The sequence below is a fragment of the Dipodomys merriami genome, unplaced genomic scaffold, assembly GCF_024711535.1.
Source record: "Dipodomys merriami isolate MVZ:Mamm:240054 unplaced genomic scaffold, mDipMer1.0.p SCAF_2, whole genome shotgun sequence".
Taxonomy (NCBI): Eukaryota; Metazoa; Chordata; class Mammalia; order Rodentia; family Heteromyidae; genus Dipodomys; species Dipodomys merriami.
In genome coordinates, this window is record NW_027203381.1 from 73,604,765 (window position 1) to 73,618,548 (window position 13,784).

A 13,784-nucleotide genomic window follows, 5' to 3' on the forward strand; every position below is an offset into this window, starting at 1 on the left:
CCATGTTCATGGATAGGAAGAATATTATGAAAATGGTCATATTGCAAAAAGTGATCTACAAATTCAATACAATCCTATCAAAATCCCAATGATATTCTTTACTAAGATAGAGAGAACATCCAATTATGGAACAACAAAAGGCCTAGAACTGCCCAACAATTTTAGGCAACAAAAGCAATGCTGGTGGTATCACAATCTACCCCTCACGCTCTGCTACAGATCTATAATAACAAAAACACCTTAGTATTAGCACAAAAATAAACCTGAAGATGAATGGAGAAAACTAGAAGACCTGAAAATAAAACTTTATTCTTAAAGTTATCTGATATTTGATAAAGAAGCCAATGATATACAGTGGAAAAAAGGCAGCCTCTTCAATAATTGATGTTGGGAAAACTGGGCAACCATATGTAGAACACAAAAAGTGGATCCCTCGGGGCTGGGAAGGTGGATCAGTGGTAGAATGCTTCCCTTGCATGCATGAGGCCCAGGGTTCAATTCCTCAGCACCACATACGCAAAAAGCAAAAAGCCGGAAGTGGCACTGTGGCTCAAGTGGTAGAGCGCTAGCCTTGAGCTGAAGAGCTGAGGGACAGTGCCCAGGCCCAGAGTTCAGGCCCCACAACCGGAACCCCCCCCCAAAAAAAAAGTGGATCCCAGTTTGTCACCGTGAATTAATATCAACTCAAAATGGATCAAAGACCTCAATGTCAGACCTGAAACTGAATTACTGCAAGAGGGAGTAGGAGAAACACTAGAACTCATAGGTATAGGCAGAAACTTTTTGAAAAGCGTTCCAGGGCACAGCAGATAGGAGAAAGACTTGACAAGTGGGATTAAATCAAACTAAAAAGTTTCTGTACAGCAAAGGACATGGTTCCTAAACTAGAAAAAGTCAACAGACTGGAAGAGGGTCTTGACCAGCAATACATCCAACAAAGGCCTAATATCCAAAATACAAAAGGAGCTCAAGTAACTAACCCCTCCCAAAGCTAAATGGGCAAAGGAGCTAAGGAGAGACATCTCAGAAGAAGAGGTAAGAATGTCAAAGAAACAATGAGGAAATGCTCATCATCCTTGGCCATAAAGGAAATGTGAATCAAATCAACGCTGATATTCTATCTCACCCCTGTTAGATTGGCCAACATCGTGAATTTGAACAACAAATGTTGGCAAGGATGTGGAGGGGAAGAAACTTTATTTCACTGTTGGTGGAACATAAACTAGTACAACCACTTTGTACAGTAACAGCAGTCTGGAGGTTCTTCAAAAAAATTAAAGATAGATCTTCCCTATGACCCAGCCACTCCTGGACATCTACCCAGAACATCAGGAGCCAGGATACCATAGACACTTACAAATCGATGTTCATTGCTGTACTATTCACAATAACTACATTGTGGAAACAGTCCTGATGCACTACAACAGATGAGTGGATCCAAAAAATGTGGTGCCTATACATATTAGGAAGAATATTACGTCATTTGCAGGGATATGGACGGATGTAGAACAATCATGTTAAGTGAGGTAAGCTAATTTCAAATATACAAATAGTGTATGTTTTTCTCTCATATGCAGACACTAGATCTAAAACATATGGAGACATGATACATCTACAGTCCCACAGTGAGACCAAAGAAGATATTCTTAGGAGAGGAACAAAAAGGCATCTCTGTGCCTTTGATTATGTAAAATAATATTTTTGAAATAGAAACAAGAGGTCTTTTTCTTTCTTGTGGCTATTTTTTCCTGTTTGTTCCTTTATTTGTCTTTGGGTAAGTGGGGGACACAGAAATGAACAAATGGTGAACAATGGTGCTCATAGACACAACAATCTAAAAAATGAACTATACAACTTGTGGGTGAGGATGGCAGAGAAAAATTGGGAGAGAGTGAAGGAAAGAAATGTGTTCTTTATTTAACTTATGTAACTATAACCCTTCTGTACACCTGTATAATAACAATTTTAAAATATGCCAATAAATTTGGCAGCATAGATTTTTACAATTTTATTCATTTCTAAAGGTGTAATAACCTTTATTTGATCAAAAATGTTTTACTTACCTAAAATGTTAAAGGAACTTTACTTATGTAGAGAATAATGAGCCAATAATTAAGGATACATTCGTATAGCACCTGTTCTTGTCCCAATAGCTAAGATTTTCTGAACTGGATCAAAGGCCATTGCTGTGGGCTGATAAGGAAAACCATGCCGAACTGTCTGAAAGAGAACAAATAATACAAAGAAAGTCATCAAGGAACAAATAATGAAAATGAAAATAATATATCATTACAGCATGACCAGAATGATTATAATTATTTTTAAAAGAAAAAACTATTCTCAAATGTTGACAAGGATAAGGAATAGCCTAAACCATCACATACTGATGATGAAAGTATAAAATATGACATTTTACAGCTATTTTAGAAAAATGTCTTTTGGCTTCGTATAAAATAAAATACCCAATGACTTAGTAATTCCTCTCTCTATGCATCTAGGAAAATTAAAATGATGCCTCCAGAAATGATTTACTAGCAGGTTTAAATTGGAAACAATACAGGTGTCTGTCATAAGAACTTCTTTAAATCCTGTGGTATACAGAATAAAATACCACTCAGCAATTGAAAGATAAAAACTACTGATAGATTTTAAATACAGCATCATGGGTGATTCTCAAAAACATTATACTAAATGAAAGAAGGAATAAGCAAAAAAAAGTTTATACTGTATGAAGAATATAAATTTGTATTAAACTTTGAATAAGCAAAACTAATCAATAGTGAAAACTCAGAATTTTAGTTATCTTCAGGAGGACTGACTAGGAAATAGTATGAAATAGCTTTGCTGAGTGAAAGTAGTGTTCTACATTTTGGTAAAGGTTTGTATTATTAAAAAATTATCAAAGAGAATAATAAGGCTTGGGGGTTTTTTGTATGTAAGTTGTACTCCAAAAAGCTTAAAAATTATTAAAAATACTAAACTCTAATCATTGATACATTCTGAAATGCTAAAGTATACATCTTCAACCTGACAGTGCACCCCAAAGTAATATTCATAGATGGAGGAGAGAACAGATAGATACTTAATAAAGTGAAGACAGCTAAAACTATTAGCAAATCTAGGAGGCAAGACCATACACCTTAGTGTTCAAATTTAGGTTCTTTCAATTTTTGTGTTGTTAAAAGCTTTCATAATTATATAATGGAAAACAAAAAAAGAAAAGAAAGATATAAAACTTTCATAACCTCATTAAAGAGAAATGATTGACATATGAAAAGGTAAATCTAATGTTAGAAATTAATTTCAAAATGGGACATGCTATAACTTTGAAAAGAGGATTCAGAGAGATCAGAAAAAAAGACATAATATATCAAGTTTATCCAAGAATTTAGGATACCACAAACTATTTTTAAGTTAAGTATTTTATTATATAATACCGCATCTGGAAGTATTGAAAGACAGAAAGACAAATCAGAGCATGTAGTCAATCTAAAACTTTTATTCCCCTAGAAAAGTTGGAACAATTTATGTAATTTTACATAATTTTTCTTTAAAAAAATCTATGAGCATGTACATATATACATATTACATAATATACATATAAACTGTTATTTCTACTCAACAATATATCTTGGTGTAAACACCACCAATAGCTCACGTCTGTAATCCTAGCTACTCGGGTGTCTGGAACCTGAGGATCAGTTATTATGCCAACTGGGGCAGGAAAGTGCATGGGATACTTTCATCCAATTAACAAGCAAAAAGCTAGAAATCAAGCTGTGCTGAAGTGGTAGAGTGCTAGCCTTAAGCAAAAAAGCTAAAGGTCAGCTAAGATTTTCTGAAGTGGGACTTGAAAATCTCAGTATTGCTACACACACAAAGAAACAGTTAATTGTATTTAAATCTAGCCAAAGGTCACCTAACTTGTTTTTTTGTTTTGTTTTGTTTTGTTTTTTTGGTTGGTCGTGGGGCTTGAACTCTGGGCTTGGGAGCTATCCCTCAGCTCTTCAGCTCAAGGAGAGCACTCTACCGTTTGAGCTACAGTGCCACTTCTGGTTTTCTAGTAGTTTATTGGAGATAAGAGTCTCACGGACTTTCCTGGCCCGACTTGGCTTTGAACCATGATCCTCAGATCTCAGCCTCCTGAGTAGCTAAGATTACAGGCATGAGCCACTGGCGCCCAGATCTAACTTGTTTTTTAATACAAATATTTCTTGATTTTTCTTAACCAACCACTGTTGATACTATTAACCAATTACTGTTGTATATGCTCCAAAGAATTCTTAGTTAGATTGGTGTTGGGAAAGGTTGTCTCATGAATGCAGTCCTTTAATACCCATCTGGCAAGATCTATTTCTTAATATCAAACCATGAGAGGGTTTGGTGTAGCCAAATGTTCTGTGACAGCTATCCAGAAAGACTGTTGATCATTGAGGGACTGACAGACATTATTAAAGCTGATTGTCTTTGTAGTTCTTGATATCAAAATGACATGGGATGAAGTGTCTGGACTTCTGTTCAAAATCAGTAGCATAGAATTGATCTTTGTCCCCTGATGAAATTGGTAACCAAAGCATAATGTTCTTCTCTCCTAGGATCTATTAAATAATGCATGGTATTCTGTCTAATATTTGGTAAAAATGTATACCCCCCAATTGCTAATTTTGATCCTTGCCTAGGGTAAGTTACCTCTTGATTCTCATAAAATTTTTCCTCATTTAAACTAAAAAATACAAATCTATCAAAAGGAAGAGATTCATAATATTTCTCAGAGCAATATGAATTATAAAATATTAGAATATAGCTCCTCTTCAAAATAATGGAAAAGATGAAAACATTTTATATCTCATTTTCTGAGGACAGTATTAATCCTGATAACAAAATCAGGCAAGGCCATCATTAGAAAAAACTAAATACTGGTAACTCTTAGTTATATACAAAAATCCTTAGCAAAATTCTATCAAATACATTCTAGCAATATATAAAAATATATGTATTAGGATATGTATGAGTCAAGCAGAAAAGATCAGATTAGGTGATGTTAGGAAAATGAACCCTAAGATATGTATTTAAGTGTTTTTTTTTCTTTCATACATTTGTTTCTAACGCATTTATATGATTATTTCTTTGTTGCTTTGTATGTCCCCCCCCACAGTATAACCCCTGCTTTCACTGTATTTGATGTCGGTATAATTTGTGGAGGGGAAGGGGAAAAACAACTCGTTTAAATAAGGATACAGGTGGACCCATTGCAACAATGAGAAGTACAAGTTGTCATGTCGAAAACGAACTTTACAACTTGGGGGGGGAGGGTTGGGTAGGGGGAGAGGGAGGATGGGAAGGGATGGGAAGGGTAAACAAAGGAGGAGGCTACAATGCTTGATAAGAAATGTACTCATTATCTTGCCCATGTAATTGTAACCCCTCTGTACACTTTTTTCACAATAAAAAAATAAACTTATGTTATTTCTTTGTGTTAAATATATATATATATATATATATATATATATATATATATATATATATATATATATATATATATGTATGTATTAGGATCTGGTGAGATTTACCTCAAGAATTCAAGGTTGGTTTAACATTGAAAAATTGATGAGGAGTCTGGAGGAAGATAGCAGAGGAGAAGATGGAGGCTAAACAAGCTCTTGCATAGAAAGCAGTTTTAGTGTTCCAGTGAAAAGTCCTAGACTAGAGAGTCAAACTAAGTGCCCCATCATAGTACAGAGAGTTTGGCCAGAGAGGAAAAATCCAGGCACCTTGGTTAAGGAGACAGATCTAAGCACTTTGTGGTGTCTGCGGTGGCAGCAGCGGCGGCTGCTGCAGAGGCTTCCATATTAACAGAGAGAGCCCAGAATAAAGGTGCCAGAGGTGGTGCACAAGTGGATTCTACTCACTGCCAGCAAGAACTGACAAGGCGCAGAAATCTTCATCCTGCTGATCACAGACAGTCTAAGACTGAGGATGGCCAGAAACCAAGGGACAGGTGTGAATACACCCTAAGACATCCTCACTCCTCTTGGAACATCAGTGAGAAGGTAGCCTCTCCCCCACCACTGGAGAAGAACTCCATCTTTGATACTGACAAAAACCCGGTCAGAGCAGCTGGCATGCAACTCAGACCTTGGGAGAAGACAATAGGAGCCATTCAACAGATCACAGGAACCTGACTTGCAGGGCTCAGCTCCACCCAGGGGAAAGTTGCCCTTCCCAGGCAGAGAAAGCTCCACCCATCAAGGAGTGACTTTCTTCACTGGGTAAAAAGAGCCAGAGGCTGCCCCTCCCCACTGCAGCATAGGCCCCAGACCCAGCAGCAGGAGGGGTAAAAGAAAAAGAATTGAAACTCAGTAAATCCTGAAAATGGTTTCAGACTGGGCTCTGTGAGTGTCTTAGGAGCTAGCCCCTCAGAGAAAATCTAATGATTGCTCACAGGCTTCAACCCTACCCAAAACATAGATTCATCTCAGCAACTCCAAGCTAGAGGAAACAGCCATCTCCTTCTATTGTGTTACTCAAAGCAGATCTCCCTACCACTGAATTAGCCTGCAAGAAGGATCATAAAGTCCTGGGTAAGGCAGAGCTTCTTTCAGCCTCCTCAAGCAAACTGACTTAAGAAACCAATCAAGGCACAGGAATATCAAAGACCACAAGCAAACCAGAGACTCCACCAAGAGGCTGTTTACAGACATGGGAGCTACAAGATCCTCCACCCCAAGAGAATCAAAGAACTCTTTTTTCTAGCTATGTTGTAATTTTTTCCTATTTTCTCATAAGTTTTATGTGTATGTGTGTGGGGGGGTGTTTGTTTTAAACTCTTTTTACTTTCTTCTCTTTTGGTCTTTTTATTTATTTTTTTGTCAGTTGTGGGGCTTGAACTCTGGACCTGGACGGTGTCCCTCAGCTCTTCAGCTCAAGGCTAGCACTCTACCACTTGAGCCACAGCGTCACTTCCAGTTTTCTGAGTGGTTTATTGGAGATAAGAGTTTCACAGACTTTCCTGCCTGGGCTGGCTTTGAACCATGATCCTCAGATCTCAGCCTCCTGAGAAGCTAGGATTATAGGCATGAGCCACCAGCTCCCAGCTTGGTCTTTGTGTGTGTGTGTGTGTGTGTGTGTGTGTGTGAGAGAGAGAGACTTAATTGCTGTTCTGCTCATTCCCAGATATATACCTGTCGTTGATTATTAGGCCTTATCCTTCATTGTGTGCATGCATAATTCAAAAATTGATGACTCAATTTGCAAATCCTTAGCCTTAACTCCTTTAATAGTAGTATTATTTCTTTATACTTATATAACTGTTTAATTTTTAATTTTTATTTTTTTAATTTTTAATTTTTCTATTTTATCTCTCTCCTGCTCTCTTTCTTTTCCTCTATCAGTATTATTTCCTTACACTTATATAATTTTAAGTGTTTTATTTCTTAAATTTAACTTTTTTTTCATTTTTTATTGTTTATATCTTTCCTACTTTCCTTCTATTGGTTTCCTCTCTGAAATTAGGTCTTGGTTAAATTCACTCTTTCCTTTTACCTCTCCATATTCCTCTAATCTTATTTTCTCCTCACAATTCTCCCTAAACATATTAATTTCTGCTGACTCCCTCTTTGACATTCTTAGTCCATTAACCCATAGTTGATTGTTGAACTAGATTGTATCTGTACTCATTTTGACTATGTCAATCAATCTATGCAACTACAGGGTTCTGGTTGATGCTTAAACATTAAAATAATGTTCTAGAGCAAAATTGGTTTTCCTTTCATACCAAATGGGCAGAATAAGCCAGAGAAACACAAGAAAAATGGCAAGTCCAGGTATCTCAACTCCCACTCATGATAATCAGGTGACAGGACAGTTAATGAATAATCCAGAGGAGAATTCCCAAAAAGCCCTACAAACAGTACTGGTAAACATGCTGAATGAAAATATTAAATGCCTGCAAATGACTCAGTGTGAGCTTGATAGGGAGTGCGATGAGGCTAACCAAAGGTTAATACAGGAACTTCGTTAACATAATGAGGCTAGTCAAAAATTAATACAAGAATCTCGTGAGCATGAGGAAGCTAATCAAAGATTAATACAGGAATTGCGTGAGCAGGCTGAAAATAGACAAAGATTCATACAGGAATTTCATGAGCATGAGAAAGCTAATCAAAGAGTAATACAGGAATTGTGTGAGCAGGATGAGAATAGACAAAGACCAATGGAGGCATTCATGGAATCCATAAACAGCTTAAGGAATCTAGGGAGGTCACAAAGGGAATGCTGAATGGAGCCCATCAGAAGGAAAGGGAGTCCAATGAAACCATAACCAATCAACTAAGGGATTTTAGAATGAACACTGAAAACCAAATTAAGAAAGTAAAGAAGTTAATACAAGATCTAAAACAAAGTTCCAACAAAAATTTGAAGCCATGAAAGCCAACCAATTAGAAGGAAAGGAAATAAATACAAAGTAGAAAGTCTTGACAATAGGTTAGACCATGCAGAAGACTGAATCTCTGGGGATGAAGACAGCCTAGATATTATAGATAAAGAACATACAACTATCTAAGACAAATCCAAGAAATATGATAGATCTATTCAACATGTAGAAGACACCATCCGAAGGCCTAATCTGAAGAAAATGGGTATAGAGGAGCACCTAGAGACAGAAGTTAATGGTCTAGGAAATTTATTTAATGGGCTCCTCACAGAGAACTTCCCAAACATGCAAAAATATAGGCCTATTCAGATACAAGAAGCTTTTAGAACCCCAAATAGACCAGACCAGAACAGGACATCCCACTGTCACATTATAATCCACACAGGATCAATTCAGACCAAGGACAGGATCCTTATAGCTGATAAGGAGAAAAGACCATCACCTATAAACGGAAAGCAATTAGAATAACTTCAGATTTCTCAGCAGAGACAATCAAAGCAAGAAGAGCCTGGAATGATGTATGCCATGCCTTAAAGACAAACAACTATCAACCAAGAATATTGTACACAGCTAAACTCCCCTTCATAACAGGTCAAATAAAAAGCTTCTATAGTAAAGAAAACCTGAAACAATATATTTCCACCAAACCAGCCCTATAAAAGATACTTAAAGATGTCCTACACATAGAAAACCAACAAGAGCACAATAAAGGCCAAGAAACAGCCCTCAAACTGAGAATCCAAGAAGCATATGAAGAACCCAGTTTCACAGTCCCCAAGTAGATGGATAACATGGCAGGAACTACCAAACACCTCTCAATCCTAACTCTCAATATTAATGGACTTAACTCTACAATTAAATGACATAGACTGTCTAGTTGGATCAAAAAGGAGGATCCCTCTATCTTATGCCTTCAAGAGACACATATTGCCCACAAAACAAACATATTCTGAAAGTGAAAGGCTGGAATAAAATCTATCAAGCAAACGACCCCATAAATAGGCAAGAGTTGCAATCCTATTATCAGATAAAATAGACTTCAAATTAAAATTCTCGAGAAGAGATGAAGAAGGTCACTACATACTAATTAAGGGATTTCTCCGTCAGGAGGGTATTACAATTCTAAATATCTATTCACCAAACAAAAGAGTACCCAAATTTATCTAATAAACACTACTCTCCCTCAAATCTCACATAGATCCAAAGACATTAATTGTTGGGGACTTTAACACATCACTACCCCCACTGAATAGATCAACCCGGCAAAAACTCAACAGAGAAACTTCAGATCTAAACAACTGCATAGACCAACTAGACTTAACAGATCTCTATGGAATAATTCACCCAGCAACATCAGCAGGACATGGAACATTCTCCAAAATAGACCACATTTTAGGTCACAAAGCAAACTTGTCCAAATTCAGAAACATTGAAATTATGCCTTGTATTCTATCAGACCCCAAAGGAATATAATTAGAACTCAACACCAAGAGCCACCAAAGAAAGTCCTGTAACACATGGAGGCTGAACAACAAACTGTTCAACAACCAGTGGGTCATGGAACAGATTAGAAAGGAAATTCAAATGTTCATTATATTCAACAAAAATGAACACACAAATTACCAGCTCCTCTGGACTGCAAAGGCAGTACTCAGAGACAAGTTTATAGCTCTAAGTTCCTACATCAACAAATCGGAGAGAACTGAAACCAACAATTTATTTATTTATTTATTTATTTATTTATTTATTTATTTATTTATTTATTTATTTATTTGGGTCTGGTCGTGGGGCCTGAACTCTGTGCCTGGGCGCTGTCCCTCAGCTCTTCAGCTCAAGGCTAATGCTCTACCACTTGAGCCACAGCGCCACTTCCGGCTTTTTTCTTTTTGCTTATATGGTGCTAAGGAAATGAACCCAGGGCCTCATGCATGCAAGGCAAGCACTCTACCACTGAGCCACCTTCCTGCCCCTGAAACCAACAATTTAATGAGACATCTGAAACTCCTTGAAAAAAGCAGCAAGCTAACCCATAATCCAGTAGACAGAAACAAATATTAAAATTAAATCAGAATTAAATGAATTAGAATAAAAAAATAAAAAGAATCAACAAAACAAAGTATTGGTTCTTTGAAAAAATTAACAAAACTGACAAACCCTTAGCAAATCTTATCAGAAAAAGAAGAGAACACACCCAAATAAATGCATTCAGAGATGAGAATGGAAACATCACCACAGAAATAACCAAGTTTCAGAACATTATAAGGGAATACTTCTCAAACCTTTATGCTAATCATTTTGAGAATCTGGATGAAATGGATGATTTGCTAGAAAATATCAACATGCTGAAACTAAACCAAGATGAGTTAAACCTACTTAACAGACCTATATCAAGCATCAACATAGAAACAGCAATAAGAGACCTCCCATCCAAGAAAAGTCCAGGACCAGATGGATTTACAGCAGAATTCTACAAGGCCTTCAAAGCAGAACTAACACCAATACTCCTCCAATTCTTCAGTGAAATTGAAAGTTTGCTACCAAACTCTTTCTATGACTCCATCATAACCCTCATCCCCAAACAAGGCAGGGACTCATCAAAGAAAGAGAATTATAGTCCCATTTCTTTGATGAACACCAACGCAAAAATTCTCAACAAAATTTTGGGCCAATTGACTTCAACAAGTCATGAAAAATATCATACACCACAATCAAACAGGATTCATTTCAGGGATGCAAAGCTGGTTCAATATACACAAATCAATTAATATAATTCATCACACCAACAAGAGAAAGGATAAGAACCACATGGTTATCTCAATAGATGCAGCAAAAGCACATGACAAGATTCAACATCCCTTTTCAATGAAGGCTCCGGAAAAACTAGGAATTCCTGGAACATTCCTCAATATAATAAAGGCTGTGTATGACAAAACTACAGCCAGCATTATACTTAATGGCAAAAAACTAAAGCCATTCCTCTAAACTCAGGAACAAGACAAGGATGTCCACTCTCTCCACTTCTCTTCAACTTAGTATTAGAATGCCTAGCTACAGCAATAAGACAAGATGCAAACATAAAGGGGATCCAAATAGGGAAGAAAGAAGTAAAACTCACCCTCTTTGCAGATGACATAATCTTGTATTTAAAGAATCCCAAAGACTCTACTCCCAAATTACTCCAGCTGATTTGAAACTTTGGCAAAGTAGCAGGATATAAAATTAACCCTCAAAAATCAATGGCTTTTTTTTTTGGTTGGTTGTGGGGCTTGAACTCTGGGGCTTGGACACTGTCCCTGAGCTCTTTAGCTCAAGGCAAGTGCTCTATTGCTTGAACTCTGGGGCTTGGATACTGTCCCTGAGCTCTTTAGCTCAAGGCAAGTGCTCTATTGCTTGAGCCACACAATGAGATGTACAAGTCGTTATGTCAAAAACAAACTATACAACTTTGGTGGGAGGATAGGAAGGGATGGGAAGGGAAAACAAAGGAGGAGGCTACATTGCTTGATAAGAAATGTACTCATTATCTTGCCCATATAATTGTAACCCCTCTGTACAGTATTTTCACAATAAATAAATAAATAAAATAAATTAAAAAAAAAAGAAAAGAAAAGAAATCAATGGCTTTTCTGTATGCCAACAATGAGAAGACTGCAGATGAAATCAGGAAAGCAATTACTTTTGTAATAGCCCCACAAAAAATAAAATATGTAGGGGTTAACTAAAGAAGTGAAGAAGCTCTACAATGAAAACTTTAAAAACCTGAAAAAGGAAATTAAAGCAGAATTTAGGAAGTGGAAAAAACCTCCCATGCTCCTGGATTGGGAAGATTAACATCATGAAAATGGCAATATTTCCAAAGGCTATCTACAAATTCAATGTGATACCTATCAATATCCCAACCTCATTCTTCAATGAAATAGAAGTAACCTCAAAATTCATATGGAGGGCTGGGAAGGTGGCTCAGTCGTAGAGCACTTGCCTTGCATGCCTGAGGCCCTGGGTTCGATTCCTCAGCACCACATAAGCAAAAAGAAAAAAGCCGGAAGTGGCGCTGTGGCTCAAGTGGTAGAGCGCTAGCCTTGAGCTGAAGAGCTGAGGGAAAACGCCCAGGCCCAGAGTTCAGGCCCCATGACCGGACCCCCCCAAAAAAATTCATATGGAATAAAGAAGACCCTGAATAGCAAAAGCAATCCTTAGCAGAAAGAACAGTGCTGGAGGAATATCAATACCAAAAATTTCAAACTCTACTACAAAGTCATGGCAATCAAAACAGCTTGGTACTGGCACAAGAACAGACCTGAGGACCAATGGAATAGAACTGCAGATCCAGAAATGAACCCACAGACCTATAGACACCTAATCTTCCACAAGGGAGCTAAAAAAATATATAGAATGGAAGAAAGACAGCCTCTCCAGTAAATGGTGCTGGCAAAATTGGTTAAACACCTATAGAAAACTAAAGCTAGATCCTTTTTTTTTTTTTGTCGGTCATGGGGCTTGAACTCTGGGCCTCTGGCTGTCCCTCAGCTCTTCAGCTCAAGGCCAGCACTCTAACACTTGAGCTACAGCGACACTTCCGGTTTTCTAGTGGTTTATTGGAGATAGGAGTCACATGGTCTGGCTTTGAACTGCGATCCTCAGATCTCAGCCTCCTGCGTAGCTAGGATTACAGGCGTGAGCCACGGGCACCTGGCAAGCTAGATTCTTATATACCACCCTGCACCAGAATCAACTCCAAATGGATCAAAGACCTTGAAGTCAAAGCAGACACCCTGAAAACATTACAGGAAAGAATAGGAGAAACTGTAGTTCTCCTTGGCACAGGCTGAAATTTTCTTTTCTTTTCTTTTCTTTTTTTTTTTGGGGGGGGTCCACCTGGAGCCTGAACTCTGGGCCTGGGCATTGTCTCTCTGCTTTTCAGCTCAAGGCTAGCACTCTACCACTTGAGCCACACAGCGCCACTTCTGGCTTTTTTTTCTGCTTATGTGGTGTTGAGGAATCGAACCCAGGGCCTCAAGCATGTAAGGCGAGCGCTCTACCACTGAGCCACCTTCCCAGACCCTGAAATTTTCTTAATAGAGACCCAGAAACACAACAATTCAAGGAAAGGTTGGACAAATGGGATTGTATGAAACTACAGAGTTTCTGCATGGCAAAGGACATAGCTAGCAAGATCAATAGAAAGCCACGGGTTGGGAGAAGATCTTCACTAGCCAAACAATGGAAAAGGGTCTCATATCTAAAATATACTTAGAACTCAAAAAACTAAGTCCCCCAACAACAAATAAAGAAACAACTTCCCAGTAAATAAGAGGGCTAAAGACTTAAAGAGAAACTTCTGTGAAGAGGA

General features: G+C 37.7%; 1 protein-coding gene across 6 annotated transcripts in view; it reads right to left on the minus strand.

The window, feature by feature from the left end:
• The window catches only part of Stxbp5l (syntaxin binding protein 5L), a 195,335-nt gene that overhangs the window by 154,173 nt on the left and 27,378 nt on the right, over positions 1-13,784 (minus strand). For all 6 annotated transcript variants that reach the window (XM_070030125.1, XM_070030124.1, XM_070030123.1 and 3 more), the window contains exon 3: positions 2,123-2,220. In XM_070030125.1, coding sequence (XP_069886226.1) covers positions 2,123-2,220 — 98 coding nt within the window. The remainder of the gene's footprint in view (positions 1-2,122; positions 2,221-13,784) is intronic.